The sequence below is a fragment of the Choloepus didactylus genome, chromosome 7 (genome assembly GCF_015220235.1).
Source record: "Choloepus didactylus isolate mChoDid1 chromosome 7, mChoDid1.pri, whole genome shotgun sequence".
In the NCBI taxonomy this organism is placed as follows: Eukaryota; Metazoa; Chordata; class Mammalia; order Pilosa; family Megalonychidae; genus Choloepus; species Choloepus didactylus.
Window position 1 is genome coordinate 62,620,166 of NC_051313.1, and position 27,028 is coordinate 62,647,193.

Consider the following 27,028-nt stretch of genomic DNA (forward strand, 5'->3'; position numbering starts at 1 on the left):
TTGGGAAGTTTTCCCCAACAATTTCTTTGAATACTCTTCCTAGACCTTTACCCTTTTCTTCCCCTTCTGGGACACCAATGAGTCTTATATTTGGACGTTTCATATTATCTATCATATCCCTGAGGTCCATTTCGATTTTTTCAATTTTTTTCCCCATTCTTTCTTTTATGTTTTCATTTTCCATTCTGTCATCTTTGAGGTCACTGATTCGTTGTTCAACTTCCTCTAGTCTTGTACTATGAGTGTCCAGAATCTTTTTAATTTGGTCAACAGTTTCTTTAATTTCCATAAGATCATCCATTTTTTTATTTAGTCTTGCAATGTCTTCTTTATGCTCTTCTAGGGTCTTCTTGATTTCCTTTATCTCCCGTACTATGGTCTCATTGTTCATCTTTAGTTCTTTGAGTAGCTGCTCTAGGTGCTGTGTCTCTTCTGGTCTTTTGGTTTGGGTGCTTGGGCTTGGGTTATCCATATCGTCTGGTTTTTTCATATGCTTTATAATTTTCTGTTGTTTTTGGCCTCGTGGCATTTGTTGAACTTGATAGGGTTCTTTTAGGATTTGTAGACCAATTGAAGTCCTTATCTCTAATTTATCAGATCTACAGCTTCGTGGAGTACACTTTCTCTAACTAACCAGCAGGTGGCGTCCATGAGCCACTTGTTCTCCACAAGCCAGTTCTCCCCTGCTTAGCCTTTTTGGTGAGTGGGGGAGTGAGTCTTGTGGGGCCCAATTGGTGTACCAAGCTTGCGTGTGTAGTTGGTGTTGCCTGCCCTGTATATGGGGCGTGTTTCTGGGCAGTCAGGGAGGGGGGGGGGGTGGCTCTAACAATCAAATCTCCCTGGTGATCCTAGAGTTTTAAAGCTGCTGCAATAGTCTAATCCTTCAGTTCAGTCCTGCCACAGTTTGCCTCTGCCACTGACCCTCAAGTCCTTGGTATTGGCGTATGGCTCCTGAGACTTGCAAGTGGGCCCCTCTTCCAGGCCGTGCACCCCGGGTCCTCTGTTGATGGATGACTGTGCTATGTCACAGGTGAGTGCCGTCCCCCCAGGGCAGTTCTGGGCTGCTGGGCTGTGTAGGGAGGCTCCCAGTCTGCTGAAATGATGGCTGAATGGGGCTTTGTTAATTCACACTGCTCTACCTTCCCAACTCTGGGACTATCAGCTGAGGTTGCAGGGAAGGCTAATGTCCACACCCAGTTTTGTGGTGTGTGCCTGTTATTTGAAGCACTTCCGTCACACTGGGTTGTCTGGGGCAGTTCTGGGCTATGGGGGTGGCGATGGGCAGGAGTGTTTCCTGTCCACCAGGATGATGGCTGTGGGCGGACACCCCCCTTTTCTTGGGAAGTTGTGGTGTTTAGTGAATTTTCTCAGCCCCTGGATTATTGCGTTTTGTCTCAGAGCTCTCCTTGTTCTGCTCTTGACTTGACCTGCCCAAATAGTAAGTCTTTGAAGCTTTCTGTATTGGGCTTCTTAGAGTACTTGTTTTAGAAAAAGAAAAAAGGATTAAAAAAAAAAACAAAAAACAAAAAACAAAAAAAAAAACGGGCCCCCCTTGGAGATCTAATGGGTTATTGAAATGCTAAGAGACAAAGCAACCAGGGCCATTAAGGAAAGGTCCACAGGGCAGAGAGATCAGCTTTTCTTTGGGATTTGCATATGCGCCTCAGGGCCCTTCCCCTTTCTATGTTCACCAGAACTCCAAAAATCCTCCACTTTTATTTTGGAGTTTTTCGTGTTGTTTTTTTTCTATGCCTGTCTCCTTTCTGCTGGGCTGGCTGCTCTCAGATTCTCTGGTGTCTGGTCTCAGTCTATCTATGGTTGGAGTCTGTATCAGTAGAATGAGTTTCCGATAAGAGCAGCCACTGCAGTTCTCCCTTCTCCTTCCCGGAGCTGACAGCCCCTCCTCCCCCGGGACTGAGCCTGGCAGGTAGGGGCGCGGGTCCCCTGGCCGCAAAAACTTACAGATTTCGCTGATCTCAGCAGTTCCACGTTTTCATGAGTGTTGTATGAAGTATGCCCAAAGTCAGATTGCTCTGTGGTGTCCAGTCCACGCAGTTCCTGGCTTTCTACCTACTTTCCTGGAGGAGTAACTAAAACATACAGCTCACCAGTCTGCCATCTTGCCCCGCCTCAGAACAACTTTTCTCTTTTTAATTTTTTAGGTTCTGTTTTGTTTGGTCCTTGACCATTTTCATGTTTAAATACTTTTTCCAGCAATTTTCGATGTTTATTAGCAGGAGGAACTTTTAGGATATCTAGCTGACTATATTAATGGAAAGATGTTGATCATGTAACCTCTCAGAAGCCTTTCCTTCTCTGTGTGATTTTATAACTACAACCTGTATTGCAGTTGGGAATTTATTATCTCAATTTGTATTGCGGTTGTTTATTTCTGAGTTTAACAGGTCATTTTTTCCTTCACTTTGCTGCCCTCTAACTAAGCTCCTCTAGTAGCTTATTCATCTTTGTATCCACAGCATCCACTCAGTGCCTGGCACTTAGTAAATGTTGGTTGAATTGTTCTGTCATATTGCAGCTCTTTATTTTGCAGTTGTAGACATTTAAATGTTTTGTGTTTAGACTTAAATTACCAGTCAATTTTTTAAGGAGAAGACTGACGTTCACATTTAGGTATGATTTACTGAGGATTGAGAGGATGAAGAACATCTAACAGCTACTCCTTTCTTATTGTATTTTTTTTAATGTATCTTTTTTTTTGAACTTTTAACATATATACCTAACAGTGATAACTTTCAAAGTACGATTTAACAAGTAGTTAGAGAGCAAATTTCAAAGAATGTTATAGGTTACAGTTACACCATTTCAGTTATTTCCTTCTAGCTATTCTAATACCCTAGCATCTAATATATATATATATTTATATAAAGTTTCAGTATTTGTAATCCTTTGTTAAATCCTATCTTGTCTGTTGCTACCCCTTCCTCCTTTTTTATTCTCCTTCATTTTTTTAAAATTGTAGAATATAACATATATACATAAAAGTGACAACTTTCCAAGTACAATTTTAAAAGTAGGTAGAGAACAAATTTCAAAGAATATTATAGGTTAAAATGCTACAGTTTCAGTTATTTCCTTATTATGAAATATAACATACATACAAAAAGATAATATCCTTCAAAGTATGATTTAACAAGTAGATATATAGGAAATTTCCAAAGTTATTATGAGTTATAGTACCATAGTTTCAGCTATTTCCTTATTGTGAAATATAACATACATACAAAAAGGTATTGCTTTCAAGTTACCATTTAAGAAGTAGCTATAGAACAGATTTCAAAGGATGCTATGGGTTACAGTTCCACCATTTCAATTCTTTCCTCCTAACTATTCTAATACCCTAACAACTAAGAAAAAGAAAGTTATATAAATATTCAGTATTCATAATCCTTTGTTAAATTCCATCTTGTCTGTTGCTACCCCTTCCTCTGGTTTAATCACTTTCCTGATCTTCAGGGATGTCTAGGAAGTGACCACCCTAACCGGTTCATGTTGAAAAGGGGTGTCAACTTTATAAGTAAAGGGGACACATCTAGTTGATGTTCTTGAAGAGGCAATTTCCTCTGAGTTTTGGGACTTAGCTGGCATAGGAGCTCTTTGAAGGATCTAAGTTTCTGATGAATAAACTTAGTGAGTGACTCTTACTGTATTTTGTAAAAGCTGAGGGTCATCTTTTCATTCTTGACATGAGCATTGGTGAGTCATTTTGCTCATAAGAAGTGCAATGAGACTACTCATCCCCTCGCTTAGGCCACATATGTCATACTTTGTTGATTTTGAGAAGTTCACTTGTTCCTTAGCTTCTGTATGTACTAATAAATCTTAGCACGAGTATCCTGAATAAATGCCCAGTGGATAAAGCCTTTGTGCATATTATTTAGGAAACAAAGCATGTCCCATGCTAAACTCATGAGGAACACAAGGAACTGTATTTATGTTGTTGACAATCCCAATTGTCTTATGCTTAAAGTATGTCTTTGACTTCTTGTTGAAATATCAAACTGCACTTAAAAAATTGGTTAAATAGTGCCAGACCTAATAAGTGCCAGAAACTCACCCATGGCAGTTTCTCAAATCTTGTCTTCCCCATGCGCCTTGAATGTGCCGTGTCATCTGTGCCTTTTAAACAGCCTGCTTCCTGTGCAGGCAGTGCCTGCTCCCAGCTGCTGGTGAAATCTGACAGGCACATCTGTTCTGGGAAAACCTTCCTTGTTCTCTCCATGTTGTTCTTTGTGCTGCGTTTCTGTTGCAGCGCTCTTAGCTCCATGGAAGACTTGATTTGCCTGTATACAGCTTCTCCCACCAGCCTGAGCATCTTGAGGGTGGGCTCCATTATTTATCTTTTTATTTTTATAGTAGTTTTATCCACACACCATACAATCCATCCAAAATATACAGTCAGTGGCTCTTCATATAATCACAGAGTTGTGCATTCACCACCATAGACAATTTGAGAAAACTTTCATTACTCCAAAAAGAAAAATCCCATACCCCTTATTCCCCCCCCATTATTGACACTTAGCATTGATGTGGTACCTTTATTACAGTTGATGAAAGATATTACAGTATTACTGTTAACTCTAGTTCATAGTTTGCGGTAGTTGTATTTTTTCCTATATACCACTCTATTATTAACACCTTGTAATAGTGACAAATTTGTTCTAATTCATGGAAGAACATTCTTCTATTTATACTATTAAACCACAGTCATTATTTATCTTTGTTTCCCCATTGCCACCACAGTGCCTGATTTATAAGTTCTTTTTTTTTTTTTAATTTTAAACTTTTAATTTTGAAGTACTTTCAAACTTACAGGACAGTTACAAAAATAATACAAACCCCATACCGAGAGCTCCAACATACCCATGTTCCCCCAGATCCAACAATTTGAACATTTTGCCACATTTGCTATATCATTCTGTTTGTCTGTCTGGCAGTCCATCTGTCTATCCATTCTGCCTGTTTGTCTGTTTGTTCTATTGATCAATACATTTTCTGAACATTTGAGTATACATCATGCTCCTTCAACCCTTAATACTGCCGTGTACCTTTTCTGAGAACAAGGGTACTCACTTATGTATCAAGAAATTTAACATTGATACAAAGCTTGTAGTCTATAATTTTTTTCATGTTCCCAAAATGTCCTTTCTCTCCCTTGCTAGATCCCACCCAGGATCACATCTTGCATTTAATTGTCATTGTCTCTTTAGTTGCCTTTTCTTTTTTCTTTCTTTTGTTAATTGTGAAAACACATGTAACATAAACTTTCCCATATAGACCACTCCTAAATATACTATTCAGTGGGATTAATCACCATCACTGTGTTGTGGTACCCTTGCCACCTTCCGTTACTGAAACTTTTCATTCTCTCCAAACAGAAACCCTACACCCATTTTGCATTAACTCCCTGTTCCTTTGCCCTGCCCCTGGCAACTTGTATTCTTAATTTCCTCTCTATGAGCTTGCATGTTCTCTGATACTTTCTTTGTAGTTACCATGGGGCTTTTTAACATCCTGAATCTTAAAAAATCTCATTTGCTTTGATCCCATCTTCAACAGCATACATAAACTATGTTCCTGTACCCCTCTGTTCCCCTACTTTTATGTCGTTTCTTGTCACAAATTACTTATTTATACATTATGATTCCAAAACCATTAATTTTTCATTACATGTTATATACTTGCCTTTTAGAACCTGTAGGAAGTAAAAAGTGGAGTTACAAACCAAAAATACAATAGTGTGGGCATTTATATTTACCTGTCATTACCTTACCAGTGATCTTTATATCTTCATGCAGCTTCAAGCTATTAATTTATAATCCTTTTCTTTCAACCTGCAGAATTCTCTTTAGCATCTGTTCTAGGCCTGTCTAGTGGTGATGAACTCCCTCAACTTTTGTTTAGCAGGGAATGTCTTAATCTCTCTCTCATTTTAAAAAGACAGTTTTGCCAGATACAGAATTCTTGGTTGGCAGTTTTTTTGCTGTCAGCACTTTAAATATGTTGTCCTACTGCCTTCATGGTTTCCAATGAGGAATCAGCACTTAATCTTTTTTTTTTTTAAATGAAATTTTATTGAGATATATTCACATAACATAATTTGTTCAAAATATACAATCAGTGGCTCACTGTATCATCATATAGTTGTGCATTCATCGCCAAAATCAATTTCAGAACATTTTCATTACTCCAAAATAAAGAAAAAAATAAAAAGAACACCAAAACCATCCTATATCCCTTATCTCCCCCTATTATTTATATCTTTTGTCATTATTTTATTACTTATCTGCCTGTACACTGGTTAAAGGGAATGTCAGTCACAAGGTTTTCACAGTCACACGGTAAAAGCTATATAGTTATTCAGTTATCATCAAGAATCAAGTCTACTGGATTACAGTTCAACAGAGTCAGGTATTTCCTTCTAGCATTCTAATACATTGGAACCTAAAAAGAAATATATGTATATTGCATAAGAATAACCTCTAGAATGACATCTTGAGTCTTTGAAACCTCAACCCACTGAAACTTTATTTTGTTTCATTTCTTTCTCCCCTTTTGGTCAAAAAGGCTTCCTCAGTTCCACAATGCCAGGGCCAGGTTCATCCCTGGGAGTCATGACCCATGTTGCCAGGGAGACTTACACCCCTCATGTCCCACATAGCGGGGAGGGTAGTGAATTTAATTGCCGAGTTAGCTTAGAGAAAAAGGCCACATCTGAGCAAAAAAAGTTCTCTGGGGGTGACTCAGACATAATTATAGGTACATTTAGCTTCTCCTCTGCAGGAATAAGTTTCATAAGGCAAGCCCCAAGATTGAGAGCTTGAATTATTAACTTGGGATTCCATAATGCTTGCGAGAATATCAGGAATTTCCCAGGTGAGGAAGTTTAATATTTCCATATTTTTCCCTAGTCCCTTAAGGAAACTTTGTAAATACTTGTTTATTTTCGGCCCAAAATACCCTGGGGTGCATTGAATACCCAGACTTTTTATTTTTTTATTTTTAAGTCAGTTCTATTGATATATTCACATACCATACAGTCATCCACAGTGTACAATCAGCTGTTCACAGTACTATCATAGAATTGTGCATTCATCATCCCAGTCAATTTTTGAACATTTTCCTTACTCCAAAAAGAATAAAAGTAAGAATAAAAATAAAAGTAAAAAAAGACCACCAAAGCATTCCATCCCCCCCATCCCATCCTATTTTTACTTTAGTTTTTGTCTCCATTTTTCTGCTCATCTCTCCATACACTGGATAAAGGGAGTATGAGCCACAAGGTTTTTACAATTACATGGTAACACATGTTAGCTACATGGTTATCAACAAGTGAACTCAAAATCAACAAAGTGTGACATTGTACGTGATCTGTTACTTCTCTCTGTGGCTTTCAGAATTCTCTCTTTAACTTTGGCATTCAGTGATGTGGTTATAAAATGTTACCATGTCAGTCTGTTTGGGATTATCTTGTTTGGAGTTGGCTGAGTGTCTTAGATGTGAATATTCATATCTTTTGTTAAATTTGGGAAGTTTGCAGCCATTATTTATTTGAATATTCTTTCTGCCCCTTTCTTCATTCTCCTCTGGGATTCCCACAGTGTGTATATTGATGTGCTCGATTATTTCCCATTGGTTCGTCCAAAATAGATTCTTAATAAATCCTTATTAAAGGAATGAATCTGTAAAATGTACATAAGTTGGTAATAGAGCCATTTCATGCTAAATTATTTAATTAAGTGATATTGCATTTAATTTTTGACAGGGTAAAAAGTGACTGCTTGGTCAGTAACTAAAATTCTTCACCATTCAGAGCGTTGTTTTCAGATAGCTGAGGCTTTACTAAACTGTTACATTTGACAGAGTTTTTTCCCAAGTAAAAACAGCTCTCTCTCTCTTTTTTTTCCTGATCATAGACATAATACATGCTCATATCATGGAATTTCTACTCAGCAGTAAAATAATGAGTTATGCAGAAACATCTGGTTGGATCTCAGAAACGCTGTGCTAAGTGAATGAAACCAAACTATGGACTTCATACTATATGATTCCATTTATGAGACATTCTTGATAGACAGAATCATAGGGATGGAAATCAGATTCATGATTGCCAGGGGTTGGTGTGTGTGTCAGGGGAAGGGCTTGATTATAGAAGGGGCATGAGAGAACCTTTTGTTTGGGGGTGATGGCAATATTTTATATCTTGTTTGTGGTGATGGATACGTATCTGTGCATTTTTAGAACTCATAGGCCTCTGTACCAAAAAAACAGCAAATCTTCTGGGATAAATTATACCTCAGTAAATCTGACTTAAAATAAACTTGTGAGCTTTCTTTATGCCTAAATATATGACCAATATTGTAAATGTCCCCAGCATACAAAAAAATGCATATTCTGTGTTTGAAAGGTTTGTGTTTGTTTCCATTAAATGGAATTTGGATTTTATTATCCTGTTCTTCAATGTCCTTACCTATTTTCTCAATACATATGAAATATATGTGTTACAATATTTGCTGTAATATTCTTCAGTAAAAAACATATGAAGAAATAAAATCTTCTATAAAATCTACCACTTGAGATGACACTGTTAAGGTTTTAGTTCTGTAAATATGTGGACAGTACATATCCAAAGTATATGGATATTATATATACAAAATTGACACCATAATATACTTTTTTTCCAAGCTAATTTAAATGTACTGTGTCATAAAATTTCTAATATATACATTCTATTTCCCTGGCTTCTTAAGTAGTCTTGACTGAACAAATCCTTATCATAAAGTCTTGGGGTCAATATTATTAACACTGAGTATCATAACAATGCAATACTGCAGTGTGTCTCAACAGCCATTGAAATGAGTAGGACTAGATCTTTGTGCGTTTTAAGTTCTCTTTTCTGCTTTTTAAAAGTCAATTTCTTTTTATTAATAGTTCTCAAATGCTGTATTCATTGTGCCATGCTTTTAGAAACTTATTTTTCCTCGTCGCATTAACTGCTTACAATTTGCTTTTGGCTTGGAAAGTGCATATTGCATCTTACTGCAATTGTGCAGGAAATAAGAGTAAATAGTGTTTGAAGAATGTATCAGTGAATAAATTCACTGGACTTTGATACATGTGGTTCAATTGCTTGGAGCCCTTTTCCCATCTGACATCTGTGTTACACCCTGCACTGTCTTATAGATTGGTAAGATTGCCAGATAAGGGACTTCTGGGTAGGAAAAAAAGTTATGATATTTTGAGATTGGAATGGGGTGATAGATTCCATTGTGAAATCCATATTTTAGTTGACTGCTGTCAACAGCCATTCAGGTATGTTTTTATAATTCACTGGATCTGTTGCTAAGTTTTCTCTGCTTTTTCCTCTCTGTCAGGTTCTTCAAAGCAGATATCCCAGTCTGTTGACAGCAGCTGATCACCTGCTTGACATTTATATCCAGCTTACTGGCGAGAAACATCACTCTCAGAATGATAGTTGTATTGGATGTGAACAGTCACCTGAAAAAGTTTCAGAAGCTAGAAGAGAAAGCAGAAGACTGAGCCTTGAGGGAAGAGAGCTGTCTCTAAGGTACTTTTTTGAATTCATATTTTTAAAACTGCCTCCTTAGAAGTTCATATCTGGTAGAACTAAATGGTTATGAGATGTTGGGCTTTGAAGTTTGATTTCTGGGCTGCTTCATGTTAGAGGAAAACATTCTCTCCCTTTTTCAGATCTATAGTTGCTGATAGGGAAGTGTTGATAAAGGTAATGTTATTTTAGCTTTAAAAAAATAACGTTTAAAGACAAACTTGAGAATAGTTACTGACATAGTTCTCTCATGGGACACTGGATGTCCTTTTCTGATACTTGGGTCTTAAATAATCCTTGGATTTTGCTGTGTTCTGTGAGTTCTGAGCCTTTGCTGTCCAGTTTTTATGGTTGACTTGCCCTTTGAGAAATGAGAATCACAAATGGGAGACTTGTTTCAATTTGCTCTGAGAGTTAGTTGCCCCTTGTCTGCCATAGATGGGGGAGAAATGAGTGATAGGTCACTTCCTGGTAGGGGCAGGGGGAGGGGTTGGGACCACTCACTTAATCTTTCCCCTGACCTTTTCTGTCCTCACATTGCCAGAAAAAAGGAGAGACTTGGTAGTTGTTTGGTGCACCCAGACTTAAATAGGTGAAATTGAATAAATAAACTGCCTGAGGTCCCTGATGTCTTTAACCTCTGGTCTTTTATTTCTTTGCTTTTTTTTAAGGGACCTACTAAATTGGTGTAATAGGATTGCCCATACCTTTGACAGTTCTTCATCAGCATCATTAACTATTTTTCAAGAGGTAAGATCATTTCCATTGTTAATTTTTCCTTTCATTTATCTGTCTCAGGCTTCTATTCCTTCTGTCTCTTGATTGCTGTCAGCATTTTTCTTTCGCGTAAGTACTGTTTAACATGTTTAGCTAGTTAAAATTGAGCTAATCTTGCCTTAAAGTAATTAGCCTTAAACTAATTGGGGGTAAGATAAGCATTTTGTGGTATCTGAAACAAACTAGTACTTATTTCAAGAGATATATGGTTTGAGATAGAGTAAAACAAAGGCACTGAAATTAAAAGTATAATGAAAAGAAAAACTCCCAATTGAAAATACAGTGGTTTTGTAAAATATAAAGTGTTTCCAGGATGTTTAGTATTACATATAATTTCTTAGTCTATTTGATAAGTTTGTATATGATCCCTCTACTTGTCTCAGCAGGGCTTTTATCTTTAGTCTGTAGAAATTTAAGTGGGAGTCATAAAGCACGAAAAAAATGTGTTGCATGGGAGGGAAGCCCATATTGAATTATGGCTCTGCTGTATTCCACAAGAAGAGAGAGAGAGATGTATTATGCCTGCTTAAGAGTAAAAGTGGTATTTCCTGAAGATCTATGGTCAAGAATTAGGAAACATTGACCACTTTTGATTGTGAAGCTTTCTGCTTTCTGTCAGCCGGGATTGAGGAGAGAACGGTGACCCATTTTGGTGTGCAGTATCTCTTTGTGTTTAATCAAGTCACTGTGAGTAGAAAGAAACCTCATTTGGAGTATATATTTAAGCTGAGTTGAACCCTGAAGTGCTATGTTGGCAGTTCTGTATCCTCACAAACTAATGAACTCTCCTTCCCATTCTTCTATTTTCCTCATCTCTTTTCCAGATAAGCTTGTTTTGTACAAGAAAATTGAGATGTTGGTAGAATTCTTCTTATCCTCCTTACTCTATTTCTGGATGTCACTGTCTGTGTTTGTCTGTCTCTGTGTTTATGTGTATATATTTTTTTATTTATAACTGCTCTATTGAGATAATTCACATACTATAAAATTCACTCTTTTTAAGTGTAAAATTCAGAGGTTTTTAGTATATTCACGGAGTTGTGAGCTTTATCTGCTGTTAGTTTCATACTTTTCCTCTGTGTTCCTGGAAAAATCTCGTAGGGCCATACATTTCCTGCCCTGCCGTGCTTATACATTTTCCTACCTCGTCAAATGCGTCTCACTCATTTCTGACTGTTTAAATTCTGTACATCCTCTACCACCCAGGTCATTTCTTAACTCTTCCATGAGATCTTAGTTCCATTTGAGTGCTTAAAAATTTTAGCCTTTGCTGATCCCTGATTATACATTTGGAACCTAATTACCTCTCAAATCAGCTTTATTTATTTATGAAATAAACTTTTATTAATGTATATTAAAGGAAATGGGAAAATGCAGAAAAGTGTAATGAGTGATTAAAAATATCCCATCCAGAGATTACTTAGCACTGACAACACCTTAGTGTATGTCCTTCTTGAACTTTTTTTTTTTGTAAGTGTGTAGGTTTAAGGTTCTTACTCTGAGTCCCTTTGTGGAAGAAGTCAAGCTAATTCTCCTGCACAGTGTTCTGCCTTCTGGTTTTATCTGTTTGCTTTGTCATAGTGTCCTTTATCTTGTTGTTTTATCCTTTGTATTCCCTCTAAATGGAAGTTTAATTAAAGGCTTGGTGGATTCAAATTCAGCTTTTTTAGGTAGAATGCATTTTCGGTGGTGTTGCATACTTTATTTTGCATTCCATTAGAAGAAACATATTTGCTTGGCCTGCCAGTATTCCCTAAGATTGATTCCAGGATTCAGGTAATGATAGTGTGAGTGTGCTCCCTCTATTGCACACTGAGTGTTTTCCCTTGCAGTTAGAAAGTAATCTTCTGGTGTTACTTTGGCACTAAATGAGAGTCAGTTCCCCATGAACCATTTACCTAATTATTAACATTAATTGCTCTTTTGTGCCTGCCTAATTTTTTAGGATTTACAAAATGAGTATTTTTGTTTGTTTGTTTTTAAATAATTTAAACAGTAGTTTCATAGTAAAGCAATCACATTTATTTATATCATGTTTGTATTTTACGGTCAGGTCCTTGAGTCCAGGGTTGGTACCTTATTTGCACTCCCGTCAGTCCTGAAGAAGTGCTCCTGCTAGATCTGATGACCCTCCCTCTGAAGCCAGGATAATGATGCTGTATGATGAATGTATTATTTTTAAATTCAGTCAGTATTTACCTTGCTTATTTTAATAGGCTCTGGACTGTTTCACAGCAATGCTTTCTAAGCAAACAAGCAAACTGAAAATGGCAGAAATCATTGGAAGCAAATTGAACATTTCCAAGAAAAAGGTATGTGGTAGTATTTCTAAATCCATCTTGAAAGGAGGTTGGGATATTTAGCTTGCTTGCTGGTCTCTGGTCCTTATCTGCAACAGCTTTTGCATTGCTGTCTCTTCTATAAAAGTTGGTTTCATTGCTGCCGACTCTCATGACATAAAACTCCCGACATCCCCCTGGTTGTATAGTTCACTGTTCCAGTTTGCTAATGCTGCCATTATGCAAAATACCGGAAATGTATTCGCTTTTATAAAGGGAGTTTATTTGGTTACAAAGCTACAGTCCTAAGGCCATAAAAGTATCCAAACTAGGCATCAATCAACAATGGGGTCCCTTCACTGAAGAATGACCAGTGGCTGTCAGCTGGGAAGGCACGTGACTGCCGTCTTTTCGTCCTGGGTTGTGTTTCAGCTCCTCTGTCACAGCTCCTATGGGTCCTTAGCTTAGCATCTCCAAACTTCCTTCTGTTCACATCTCCAAGCATCTCTGAACATCTCTGTCAGCTCCCAAGTATCTCTCCAAAAGTCTCTCTGAGTTGCTTTTGGGGCATTTTGTCCTTTCTTAGCTTCTCTGGAGCAAACTCTGGGTCAGCATTTCAAAGCGTCAGCCAGTGTCTAGGTCTGCTCTTTCTAAAGGACTCCAGTAAACTAATCAAGACCCACACTAAATGGGCAGGGCCATACCTCCATGGAAATAATCTAATCAAAAGTATCACCTTCAGTTGGGTGAGTCACATTTGATGGAAACAACCTAATCCAAATATCTCACAAGATTGTATTAAAACATGGCTTTTGGGGGGACTTAATATATCCAAACCGGCACATTCACCATGTGCTCCACATTCCTAAAGTGAGCATCCTCATGTCATCTGTCATGTACGTCCCTTATTCTCCAGTGTTTTAGTAAGAATTTTATTCTGTAGGTTGTAGACTAAGTACTGGGACTGTGTTGTAGTGAAATTTTTTCTGTAGTTTTTGCACAGATTTGTTCTGTCTTTTTGTTATTAAAATCTTGAAATGTCAGAAAAGCTGAAATGAATGGTACTGATGAAGCTGTATGCTCATTTCCTAAGTTCACTGCCAATATGTTAATTTTTTTGTCATTCTTGTTATATCAAAATATGTGTTTTTGAAGGAGAGAACCTTTCAGTGATGGTGTCAGTGCCTGGAGAAATGTCTCGGGCCCACTTGAGGCAGATATCTGGCATTCCCTCATGAATGATGGCCCTTTTATAAAGCCTTATGTCAGGAACTATAATAATAGAGATGTTCCTTAGGCTTCTAAAACAGCTGGGATGACTTTGGCTACAGGTAACAACACCTTACTAAAAGTGTCTTAATTAATATATTGATTTTTAGTAGGCAAGTGGATTGAAACCACCACGACTGACTTCGATTGATCAACATTTATCCCCTTTGGTTGGGGACAGGCTCACCTTCCCTTAGCACATTTGCCTTTTACTCTCACCCTGAACAAAATCTGGGTTCTTTCAGATAGTGACACAAACGAGAAGAATGGCTATTGGGTAGATATCTAGCAGTGTCTGTCACAGCTTCCCTTTCTGCTGTGGCCATAGTCAGATATACCATGTGCATCTGCTATACCATTCAAGTTGTTCTTTCTTGCATTATATTTTAAATTTAAAGCAGAGGAAAGCATAGCTGAAGCAAAAATTGCTTTTTCTTCAGATCTTTTAGGAGTAGAGCTTTCTTTTCATTCTCTCCATTGGGATATGTCACTGTCTTCATACAGAGGCAGAGACTTATTTGGGAGGAAGAAGTACCATTTCAGGGAAACATTCAGAATCAGTTTTTAAAAAAACCCAATAGAGATTTGGAAAAGGAAAATAAACTAAAAGCTACCTGGTTGATCTTGGAAGCAGAGGATGCTTCTTCGTAGAGGGATAATTAGGTGGGCACAGTAAGCCACCATGGATGAGGAAATGCTTGACGAGTATGCAGAATTAGGTAAAATCTTTCTCCTCTCACAGGCTGAGTTCTTCTGTCAACTTTATAAACCAGAAATTGTGATCAATGAGATAGATGTGCAAGTGGGTCGGGTGCGGCTTCTACGGAAACAGAGTGAGGCTGTCCACATACAGAGGTAAGTAGGACTTTGGGAACTTGATACAACATCTAGTCTAGTCCCTTACCCTTCAGATGTCTGAACGATGGCCTCTCCCCTGTGCTGCATAGTGAGGAGTAGGGCTTTCCCAAAGCGTACTGCACACTCTGTGAAACTGGAGGTGGTGAGAGCCATTAGTGTCTTGGGACTAGCAAAGATGAATCCTTGGTTTTTACTTACTCTAGTGTAATTAGTTAAGTAAACCTCAGTTGGAAGTCAGGCTATGTTCTAACATTAGTCTATAAATTCCTTGAAGGTAGACATTATTTGAGTCTGAGATCTGGAACATTCTTTAAATACTGTATGCTTAAATAATATCTGCTTAGTATTGTGCCAAGTGCTTTGCATATGTTTTCTCATGTAGAGATTATCATAATTCTGTGAACTGGGTAGTATTATTCACATTTTACAGTTGAGGAAATGGAGGCTTAAAGAGGTTAGGAAATTTGACCAAGATGACAGAGGTAGTGAGGATAATGTCTTATTAGTGTTTTACCTCTCCAGAACCTCGTACAATACCAGGTGCATAAATACCACCTGTTTGCAGAATGAATGAATTCTTTGCATGTTGTAATGACATCTGTCATTTTGAGCTGTCTTCTCATTTTTGTTTGTCAAACCCGGAAAATCTGGTTCCCCACAGTGGCACCAAGAAAAGCTTAGGGTCTGGTTTTTAACTGCTTTGTTCATTTCCCAGGGAGAAGCTCACTTTTGCTGCCACAAGGCCATCCTCTGTTCTTATTGAACAGCTCGCTGTGTGTGTCAGCAAAGGGGAACCAGTGTTGCTGGTGGGAGAGACCGGGACCGGCAAAACCTCTACTGTCCAGTACTTGGCTCACATTACTGGTAACTCGAAGAGGGGAATACTGCTACCCCTCAGACCTCAGATGTTTCACACTGGTTGCCTTTTCTCTTTTTGGAAAATAAAAATTCCAAGTAATACTGGGAATTTGAAAAGCATCATCACTATACATGTAATCTTATTCCCCAGAAATAACCACTGTTAACAGATTATTACTGTCTTTATCACTTGTAATCTATGCACTGCAAATCCATGGACATATAGATTCTTTTGTTTTGAGCAGAAATGGGATCATACTGTATGTTACTGCATTTAATTACAAATTGGATACCTTTCAAAACAGGGCTGCCTTATTCCTTTTAATGGCTCTGTGGATATTTATTTGGTTTTAATTTATAGACAATGAAGGATCTTTCTGTCCTCAGTTACCTGATGCTAGAGAATTAATACTGCAGTGAATTTTCTTGTACAAATATTTGAAAATGTGAATGGTTAAGGTACCTGGAAGTAAAATGGGAGGATCAAAGGAAATGTGCCCTTTAAAATTTATTAAAATTTACCCTGTACCCATGCTCCGACATCCTTACCAAGTCTTTAAATTTTTGGAGTGATTCTTTTTGCCTCTTTTCTAAAGGCCACCGTTTGAGGGTTGTCAATATGAATCAACAGAGTGACACTGCAGACTTGCTCGGAGGGTAAGTGTGGTTGTAAATTATTTTCTGAATTGTTACTTTGTGTTTATTTGATTGAGGTGAAAAATATTGTCTTTTAAAGGTCGAAATGTGCCTTGGAAAAAAAAGTTTAAGGATTTTTACCTCTACTCTACCCCAGGAGGGGTATTTACTGGAACTTGTTGAGGAGCTGCTGGGTGTATAGATACTTCTTTTCATTTTGAAGAAAACTTTAGGTCCTAGCTCACAAAGATCATACTCTGGAAGGGGGAGAAAAAAAACAGACAGGCATGTAATCAACTAATTATGTTTATCAGTTGATATAAAGAATAAGTTTAAAAACGCCTTCAATCTAGACTTTTAAGTCTAGATTGTATATACAGAAAGGTGTAGTATATACAGAAAGGTGAAGACCTTCAAGGCACAATTCAACGAGCAGCTATAGAGGAAGTCCTAAAGGATGCTATAGGCTTTATTTCCACCATGTCGTTTACCTCTTTCTAGCCATTCCAACACCCCAGCATCCAAAAATATGTATATAATTATATAATGTTTCAGTATTTTAGACCTTTGTTAAATCCTATCTTGTCCATTGCTACCCCTTCCTCTCACTTAATCTCTTTCTCCACCTTCAGGGGTATCTAGGCATTGAGCACCTTAACTTGTTCATAATAAAGGGGGTGTTGACAGTATGGGGAAGGGGACTGCATGTGATTGTTGATCTTAAAGAGGCTGTTGCCTCTGGGTTTTAGGACTTGTCTGGTATAGGAGCACTCTGGTGGATTTAAGTTTCTGAGAGAGAAAACTTAGCGAGGGAATCTTTTATAGAATCTCAGGTAGGGACCTAAATATTTAGTGACTACTTATGGTAAGGGCATGGCACACTGTGGCCATTTGGGATGTCTAGCTGGTGCTTGCATAAGAGAAACCTCCAGGATAGCCTTTCCACTTTCTTTGGGATCTCTCAGCCACTGTGACCTCAGCTTGTTACCTTTCTTTTTTCCCCCATTTTAGTCAAGTAGGCATTTTCAATCCCTTGCTGCCAAGGCCAGGCTCACTCCTGGGAGTCATGTCCAACATCGCCAGGGATATTCATTCCCCTGGGAGTCATGTCCCTCGTGGGGGGAGGTTGTTTGCCAGGTTGGGCTTAGAAAGAGAAAGGCCACATCTGAGCAACAAAAGAGGTTCCCTGGAGGTGTCTCTTGGACATAATTGTAGGAGGGCTCAGCCACCCATTTATAACCCTAAATTTCACAAGAGCAAGCCTCAAGTCAAGGGCTTGATATATTAAGTCATGGGTTCCTAACTTTACTTAATCTATATTCTATCCCAAGATAAATGCAGTCAGTTTTTTACATTACCTTCACTGTATTGTACAGTCACCATCACTTTCAACTTTAAACAATTATTATGACATAAAACATCCCAGAGCTCTTATCAGCTGCTAAGTATTCATCCCTAGTATTAGTGTAGAGTTGGTAAGATATTCCTATTAAATATAATCTTTAATATGTAATAGGTAGTTTTGCAATGTCACTCTGTTGTTAACCCTCTGTACCAGTGTCATACCTTATAAGTATATCATGCTAACACTTACTTAGGTTTGTGGTGCTACTCTGTGGGTTACATACCTTCAAACAACCATTTACAAACATGTTTGCCTTTAATGCATCACTAATACTTACGATCCCATTATCGAACGATAGTCATACCTGACTATTCCCATACCATTAAGATCACCCTCATTATCATACCTATTCATACTATTGTTCCCCTTCATTAGCTTCTGTCGATCTCTAGGGCCCCTATAGTCTATATTATAAGACACTTAAGTTTACATTTTTCACAGAGTTCACATTAGTGGTAGCATACAATATCTTTCCTTTTATGTCTGGCTTATTTCACTCAGTATTATGTCTTCAAGGTTTGTCTATGTTGTCATATGTTTCATGACCTCATTCCTTCTTACTGCTGCGTAGTATTCCATTGTGTGTATATACCACATTTTGTTTATCTACTTATCTGTTGAAAGACATTTGGCTTGTTTCCATCTCTTGGCAATTGTGAACAATGCTGCTGTGAACATCAGTGAGCAAATATCTGTTCATGTCACTGTCTTCAGATCTTCTGTGTGTTTACCAAGAAGTGCAATTGACGGATTGTAGGGTAAATTGATATCTAGTTTTCTGAGGACCCGGTCAGCTGTCTTCCACAGCAGCTGTACCATTATACAGTTCCACCAGCAATTAATAAGAGTTTCAGTTTCTCCACATCCTCTCCAGCATTTGTAGTTTCCTGTTTGTTTAACGGCAGCCATTCTTGTTGGTGTGAGATGAAATCTCATTGTGGTCTTGATTTGCATGTACCTAATAGCTAGTGAAGGTGAACATTTTTTCATGTGTTTTTTTAGCCATTTGTATTTCCTCTTCATAGAAATATTTTTTCATATCTTTTGCCATTTTATAATTGGGCTGTTTGTACTGTTGTCATTGAGTTGTAGGATTTCTTTATATATGCAAGATATCAGTCTCTTATCACATACATGGTTTCCAAATATTTTCTCCCATTGCGTTGGTTGCCTCCTTACCTTTTTGACAGATTCCTCTGAGGTACAGAAGCTTTTAATTTTGAGTTCCCATTTATCTGTTTTTTCTTTTGTTGCTTGTGCTTTGGGTGTAAGGTCTGAGAAGCGACCTCCTAATACCAGGTATTGAAGGTGTTTCCCTATATTATCTTCTAGGAGTTTTATGGTACTGTCTCTTATATTGAGGTCTTTAATCCACTTTGAGTTAATTTTTGTATAAGGTGTGAGGTAGGGGTCCTCTTTCATTCTTTTGGATATGGATATCCAGTTTTCCTAAGCCCATTTGTTGAAGAAACTGATTTCTTTTGTGGTGCTTATTATATTCCAGGCACTATTTTAAATGCTTTATATGTGTTAACTCACTTGGATTTCTTAATAACCAGGTGGTATATAATATTATTCTCATTTTTCACATGAGTGAGCTGAGACACAGGGTGATTAAATAACTGTTCAAGATAAAGGTGGAGCCACGATTTGAACCCAGGCTGTCTGGCTTGAGCATCCCGTGTTCTTAACTATTACTCTGCTGTCTCAGTTAGCTTTGGATCCCATTTAAACTGCTCTTTTGAAGACCAGCAACTTTCTTTAAATTATACATATATTTCATTTACTTTCTCACACCACTTCCACTGTTGTCATTCTAGTTCATCATCTCTTGCCTGGCCCTGTTCATTGCTTTCTTATCTCTTTTCTTTTGTATCTCCCTGTGGTTTCTTCCACTGAGTAATCAGAATGATCTTTTTAAAGTGTAATCACATTACATCACTGTCTTCTTCGAAACCCTCCACTGACTTCTCAATCCATTTAGAATAAAACACAGAGTCTTTTTTCTGCCTTTATTTTTGGCACTGACATAATCTCTGATGTAATCTCCTCTTCTTGTGCTGCTGAGCTCCAGCCACACTGTCCTCCATGTTGTACCTGGATACGTGATGTTTCCTCTTTGTGGCACCCCCACTGCCCACATATATCTGCTTAGCTCATTCCTTGCTTCATTTTCATTTCCTTCAAATGTCCCGTTGTCAACAAAGCCTTGTCTGTCCTCCAAATTACTGTCATCCCCATCATACACTCTTCCCTTATTCTGCTTTATTTATATTCATAGCATTTACCACTACCTGATATTTTTTTTTTACATTTGTTATTGTGAAATACAAAATATATACAGAAAAGTGATAACTTTCAAAGTACAATTTAATAAGTAGAGAGCAAATTTCACTACTTATTATTCACTAAAGAACCCCTCCGCCCACTCACATCATCCAAGCTCATATTTATTATTGTTCCAACATATAGGGTTAGGGTTAGGGTTAGAGTTAGGGTTAGAGTTGTGGGTTACAGTTCAACTGTTTTAGTTATTTCCTTCTAGCTGTTCTAATATCCTAGCATCTAAAAAAAAATTATCTAAAGATTCAGTATTCGTAATCCTTTGTTAAATTCTATCTTGTCCATTGTTATCCCTTCTTCTTGTTTAATCACTTTTTTGACCTTCAGGGATGTCTAGATAGTGACCACCCTAATCTGTTCATATTGAAAAGGAGTGTCAACATTCTGGGAAGGGGGCTGCATCTAGTTGATGTTCTTGAAGAGGCTTTTGCCTCTGGGTTTTGGGACTTATCTGGTATAGGAACACTCTGGAGGATTTAAATTTCTGAGAAAATAAACTTAGTGCAACTTTTATAGAGTCTCAGATAGGGTGCCTGATATTTTATAGTAGGTTTATTTTTTAAAAATTCAGTTTTATTAAGATATATTCACATACCATACAGTCATCCATGGTTTGCAATCACCTGTTCACAGTACCATTATATAGTTGTGAATTCAGCACTCCAGTCAATTTTTGAATATTTTCGTTACTCCAAAAAGAATGAAAATAAGAATAAAAAATAAATGTAAAAAAGAACACCCAGATCATTCTATCCCCCCAATCCCACTGTATTTATTATTTAGTTTTTGTCCCCATTTTTCTATTCATCCATCCATACACTGATAAAGGGAATGTGATCAAAAAGGTTTTCATAGTCACACCACACACCATGTAAGCTACATAGTTATACAGTCGTCTTCAAGAATCAAGGCTACTGGGTTGCAATTTGACGGTTTCAGGTATTTCCCTTTAGCTGTTCTAACACATTAAAACCTAAAAAGGGATATCAATATAGCGCATAAGACTGCCCTCCACAGTGACCTCTCAACTCCATTTGAAATCTCTTAGCCATTGAAACTTTATTTTGTTTCATCTCTCTTCCCCCTTTTGATCAAGAAGATTTTCTCAATCCCACAATGCTGGATCCAGGCTCATCCCCAGGGGTCATGTCCTATGTTGCCAGGAAGATTTATACCCCTGGGAGTCAGGTCCCACGTAGGGAGGAGGGCAGTGAGTTCACCTACCATGTGGGCTTAGAGAGAGAGATAGGGCCACATCTGAGCAACAAAGAGGTTCTCTGGGGGAGACTCTTAGGCATAATTGTAGGTAGGCTTAGCCTCTCTGTTACAGTAACAAGCTTCATAAGGGCAAGCCCCAGGATCAAGGGCTCGGCCTACTACACTGTTAGTCCTCGGTGTTGGTGAGAGTACCAGTAGTAACCCAGATAGGGGCATCCAGCATTGCTGCATTTTCCCCCAGTTCCTCAGGGGGCCCTGAAAATATATTTTTATTTTCTGTCCAAATTACTTTGGGATGTACCGTATTTCACACTAATCTGTACAAACCTACCAGATCTCATTTCCTATTCAAAGTTCCATGTAATTATGGTGTTTGAATAAATTGACCGTACAAGTTAATTACTTAGTGTGCTGCAGAAAATATATATCCTGCACCAAATAAACATCTCTTCCCTTGGTCTCACACTGAATTTGAAGTTTTAAAACACAGTCAATATTGTCCTTTACTCTTTGGCCTGATTTATATTAGTCCTAACCAGATCTGCTTTATTCAGTATCTCTAATAAAGTCTAAACTGTTTTTCAGCTTTTTTAACAGTTGCTGTATGTGGTGATACTGACATTCATAGATGTTGAGCTCTATTTCTGAGTTTCAGGTGTTAACAGATACCCAGATTCCTGAGACCGACCAAGTTATACGCAAAGAGCTCAGCATCTCAGAATTTGGAGACAGCCATTACAACTCAGGAATAGATGTGACTGCTTTAAGAGCCTGTAATCTAGGGACCATTACAATAAGTGTTCCCCTGATAAGTTGTGCTCTAAGATTCAGTTCTCAGAGTTTACACATTGTAGTTAGTCCATATTGGTGAGTCATTATAAGTTTGTCTTTTCGTTTCTGGTGTACTTCACTCAAAATGTTGGCCACAAGATCCATTAACTTCATTGCATGTCTCATAGCTTCACTTCTTCTTGCAGCTGCTCACTATTCCATTGTATGCATACACCACAGTTCACCATTCTGTTCATCAGTTGATGTACCCTTAGGTCACCTCCAACCATTGCAAATTGGAAATACTGCCTTCATAAACACCAGTGTGCATATGTCCATTCATGTCCCTGCTCTCAGATCTTCCAAGTATATATCCCATATTATGGTTGCAGGACCTTATGGCACCCACATACTTAGCTTCTTGTGGAACCACCACACTGTCCTCCAGATAGGCTACATCATTCTACTTCCCCACCAACAGTGAATAGGTATATCCTTCTCTCCATGTTTTCTCTAGCACTTGTATCTCTGTTTATATTTTTCCCTGCAATTTTATAGATATATATTCACATACCATACAGTCATCCATAGTGTACAATCAGTTGTTCACAGTATCATCAAATAGTTGTGCATTCATCACCACAGTCAGCACTTGAACATATTCAGTACTATGAAAAAAATATTTTTTAATGAACAGTAAAAAAGATAATAAAAAAATACCATACAATGCAAAGATTTATTTCTTTGTCATCTCTACCTTTCATTAGATATCAAGCTGCATAATGGCAGGATGTTGCGGGTCTTGGTTTGTTCAATGCCTAACATATAGCAGGTGCTTAATAAGCATTTGTTGAATAAATAGAATAAAGAAATACCTTCATTAATGTCATTAATGTCTACTGATAAGTGAAAATGAGTTTGAAATTCCCATACCAGACTCTACCATACAGATGCTAGTATCAGGGCATTGGGTTTTTACTCCTCTCGTCTCTCCCTCAAAAATTAGCAAATAAATAGTAATCCCTGAGTTCTCTAATTGTTCTTGACTCTTTTGAAACATAGTTAGGTGTTGTTTTGGTTCTCAACTTAAATTGTTTTTCTTGGAAATATAATTTATGTCATTGTCTACTAGATTGTAGTATTTAGTATCTTGGGCTACAGAAAATTGTATACTTAAGAGTTCCAAATGTTCAAATAATAAATTTTAAATGGTGATAAGAAGGAACAAATAGTGCTGGTTTGAGTAAATTATCTTTTAGCTACAACTTGGTCTTGTTTTTCTCTCCCCCAGGGAAATTTTTAAATTTGAGTTTGATTTTGTAACTTAATCATAACAGAAATTAAATGCTAAGCAATAAGAGAGAAACTAAATACCAAAAAAATAAGAGTTGAGGGCTAATAAACCATTACAATGCCTGAGATTTCCACCCCCAATCCTGGAACCTTTTTTTCTGAAACTGATGCATGGGCTAACTGATTTCATTTTATTTAAGTAAATCAGTTTCAGAAGTTGTGTTTTTCTTGTGAAATGTCCTGAAAATTTTTGGTAGGTCTTAATGAAATATGCTTTATCATTAAGTCCCATACATGATGTTTTTTGAAGCATGTTAATAAAATAAATGACATTCCTTGGCTCAAATAGGAATTTCAGGTTTTTAAAATAGGCCCTTCAAATACTTGGGGGTGGGTAAAATATAATTTAAAACTGTAATGTAGGATTTTAATGTTTTGGTAGGGTTTCTGATTTTGATTAAAGAAAAATCCTTGGTCTATTCCTATTTTCTGAACCATGCTCTCTAATTAGTATTGGCTTCAGAAGTTTGTGAATCATATACCTTTTGTTTCAGTTACAAACCGGTGGACCATAAACTTATTTGGCTACCCTTACGGGAAGGATTTGAGGACCTCTTTGCCCAGACGTTTTCTAAGAAGCAAAACTTTACATTCTTGGGACACATTCAGACCTGCTATAGGCAGAAACGGTGGCATGATCTCCTCAGACTGATGCAGCATGTGCACAAGTCAGCTATTAACAAGGATGGAAAAGAGGGTGAATCTGGTAAGGCTGCAACCCAGGCTGGTGGTAGGAAGGCAGGAGACAGGCACTTAGCTATAGTAGGAGAGGAGTTTGGGGGCGATGAATAAAGCAATACAAACTGGAACTTCCTAGGACTTACAGAAAAAGTGTGACAGATTTTGAAGTGCAGGATTTCCACAGAAACATGTGTCTGGTAATGCTATGTATACATTTCAGGTAGTGGTCAGTGGGTCAAATTTTTTCAGAAAAAAGCTTATTTCCAGAGAGCTGGAATCCATATCCAGGGGCCTTTTGACAGCTTAAATAAATTATCTGTGCTTTCTCATCTATAAAATGGGGAGTAAGAGTACCTCCTTCAAAGGGTTGTTTTAAATGATAAATGAATTAGTTCATATTTGTACATACAAATGAGTTATTTAGTATAGTGGCTGGCACTTAGCATTATATAGGTGTTTGAACTTATTTTTTTGCATTCCTATCTAAAATGCTTAACTTTTGTGAGCTTTAGTCATACATTTTTTTCTTTTTGTATGTGTGTGTGTTTAAAAGTTGTATATATTAGAACTCAAAATGTGTGTTAAATGCTTATCTTTATTGTTTTCTAGGATTACTCCTAAAAGAGAAATGGGAAGCATTTGGTCTTAGGCTCAACCATGCCCAACAACAGATGAAAATGACTGAAAATGCCCTATTATTTGCATTTGTAGAGGTATTTTGTTTCAGTTATTTAGGTTAAGGAAATGTTGATTTGACACAAAATGTAAGCTTTAGGCAGGCTGATACTGGTGTTCTTTTCATGAGGATATTTCTAGTGCTTAATGAAATCATGAGTTGGAGGGAAGATTTTTGAAAAATGCCCTTTGTGGAAATTATAAGATCTTCATGAGCACCATTCTTATTTTTTTAAAGATGTAGTTGAAGATGAATAGTTGACTCTGTAGTCTTTCATGGTCATGGATGAGAGAAGGGGAGTGGGGGGAAAGGAGGGAGGGAGGGAGGGAGAGAGAAAGAGGAGGGAGAGGTAAATAGATAGGTATTGGGGACCATTCACTTTATTGCCCCATTTTTGATTCCTGAGCATAGAGAGCTGTACTTTTTGCTGTCCTGTGACCCTGTTGGAAAGATCAGCTTGATTAAATGTTCATGACTTAGGCTCTTTTCTTTTTTAATGACTCCTTCTGTGACACTCTTTAGACCATCCCTGTATGTCCCTAAAGGAGGTAGGAGTCTTACTTGAGATTATGTTTTGGTTAGAGACAATTCACTCAAGCTTATGTCCATTGGTGTGGGAAATTTGGTCATCAGTGCTTAATCTTAATATGATTATTGCTATAGAACCAATTAAAATGTCATGTGCTTCCAAAATAAGGTTTATATTTCATGACTTTGCAATTCACTAGAATTAGTAAATTTGTTCTGCTTTATTTTTTAAATTAAATTTGGAAGATTTTCTGTTAGGATCAGCATAAAGACAAAAATATAGAGCAGTTTAATAATAGTAAAACAATTCAGTTTTTGGTGATGTGCCAGATGAATAGATTATAAGTTTTATTTTTCTTTGCTCTTTGAAGGGCATGAACAGAACTCAGAGATAAAACCAGTGAACTAGTGCTGAGGAAAGATTCATTTTGATCTCCAGCAACTATGAAAGACTACGTATTATAACACTAAACACTCTTGATTTAGATGTTTATCTGATCTTGGTATACTCAATCCTGACCTCATTTTATTTTGGGTGCCTTTAATAGCTGTTTTAACTCACATGTGAATACTTGTAAGTTATCATTTACCTAACCATCCATGTAATGAGAGATCCTAGTTTATTGCATCTCGCTTTTTAGGGCCCTGGCCCTTTTAGACATTTAAAAAGTTAACTTGACCTTAACTATGCAGACCTGCTGGCAGTGATTGGCTGTTAAGGCATAGGATTAAGCTTGTCAAGTGGGAGAGGTTTGCCTTTGGCTCTTTTTCTAACCCTGCTTGCATAACTGCTCCTGGTGAGTTTGACTTTATTTGAAATGGATTCTTTTTTTTTTTTTTCCATTCATTTTATTGAGATATGTTCATAGACCATGCAGTCATACAAAATGAAGCGTACATTCAGTTGTTTACAGTACCATTATATTGTTGTCCATTCATCACCAAAATTAATTTTTGACATTTTCATTACCACACACACAAAAATAGTAAGAATAAAAATTAAAGTGAAAAAGAGCAATTAAAGTAAAAAAGAACACTGGGTGCCTTTTTTTTTTTTTTGCCCCCATTTTTCTACTCATCCATCCATAAACTAGACAAAGGGGAGTGTGGTCCATATGGCTTTCCCAACCACGTGTCACCCCTCATAAGCTATGAAATGGATTCTTAACATTTTACTTTGTCTTCTTATAGGGCACATTAGCTCAGGCTGTAAAGAAAGGAGAGTGGATCTTGTTGGATGAGATTAATCTGGCAGCTCCAGAAACATTAGAATGCTTGAGTGGTTTACTTGAAGGATCCTCTGGCTCCCTGGTGTTGCTGGATCGAGGAGACACAGGTAGCACTTTGTCCCTTTGAATTAGTGCGAAGCCTTTTGGCAACTTAAGAGTGAGATTCTTTTGGTTAGGTTGATTGTCCTATCGGTTGAATCTTGATAGGATTTGTTAGTTCCTTAGGATTTGTTAATTCCTTAGCTAGTTAGTATTATTCTGCAAAGCACAGGTTACTGTTGTTAGATGGTGTGAAGAATGCAAAGAAGAATAAGACAATTTGTCAAGGCATTTGGGTTTTGGATTCTTGATACATGCACACAGTGACAGAAGATATACAGGTGAATGGATGATTTAAAAAAGAGAAATAACAGTGAACAACCACACTCTAAAAGGCAGAGGAATGGAGCATATGATTAAATTGTATACATAGGTCTGCATGGTGGTTTCAGAGGGCGTTCAGAAAAGGCAACGAAGGTTTGAGCAGCCAGCCCCAACCTGACTCAGCCTGAGGCAGGGTTG

At 37.5% G+C, this 27,028-nt stretch overlaps 1 protein-coding gene across 2 annotated transcripts in view; it reads left to right on the forward strand.

The window, feature by feature from the left end:
- Window positions 1–27,028, forward strand: part of MDN1 (midasin AAA ATPase 1) — a 197,052-nt gene that overhangs the window by 54,506 nt on the left and 115,518 nt on the right. For both annotated transcript variants that reach the window (XM_037843494.1, XM_037843495.1), the window contains exons 10-18: window positions 9,393–9,586; window positions 10,258–10,336; window positions 12,580–12,675; window positions 14,654–14,766; window positions 15,485–15,633; window positions 16,224–16,284; window positions 23,848–24,059; window positions 24,644–24,747; window positions 26,430–26,574. In XM_037843494.1, the coding sequence (XP_037699422.1) occupies window positions 9,393–9,586; window positions 10,258–10,336; window positions 12,580–12,675; window positions 14,654–14,766; window positions 15,485–15,633; window positions 16,224–16,284; window positions 23,848–24,059; window positions 24,644–24,747; window positions 26,430–26,574 (1,153 nt within the window). The remainder of the gene's footprint in view (window positions 1–9,392; window positions 9,587–10,257; window positions 10,337–12,579; window positions 12,676–14,653; window positions 14,767–15,484; window positions 15,634–16,223; window positions 16,285–23,847; window positions 24,060–24,643; window positions 24,748–26,429; window positions 26,575–27,028) is intronic.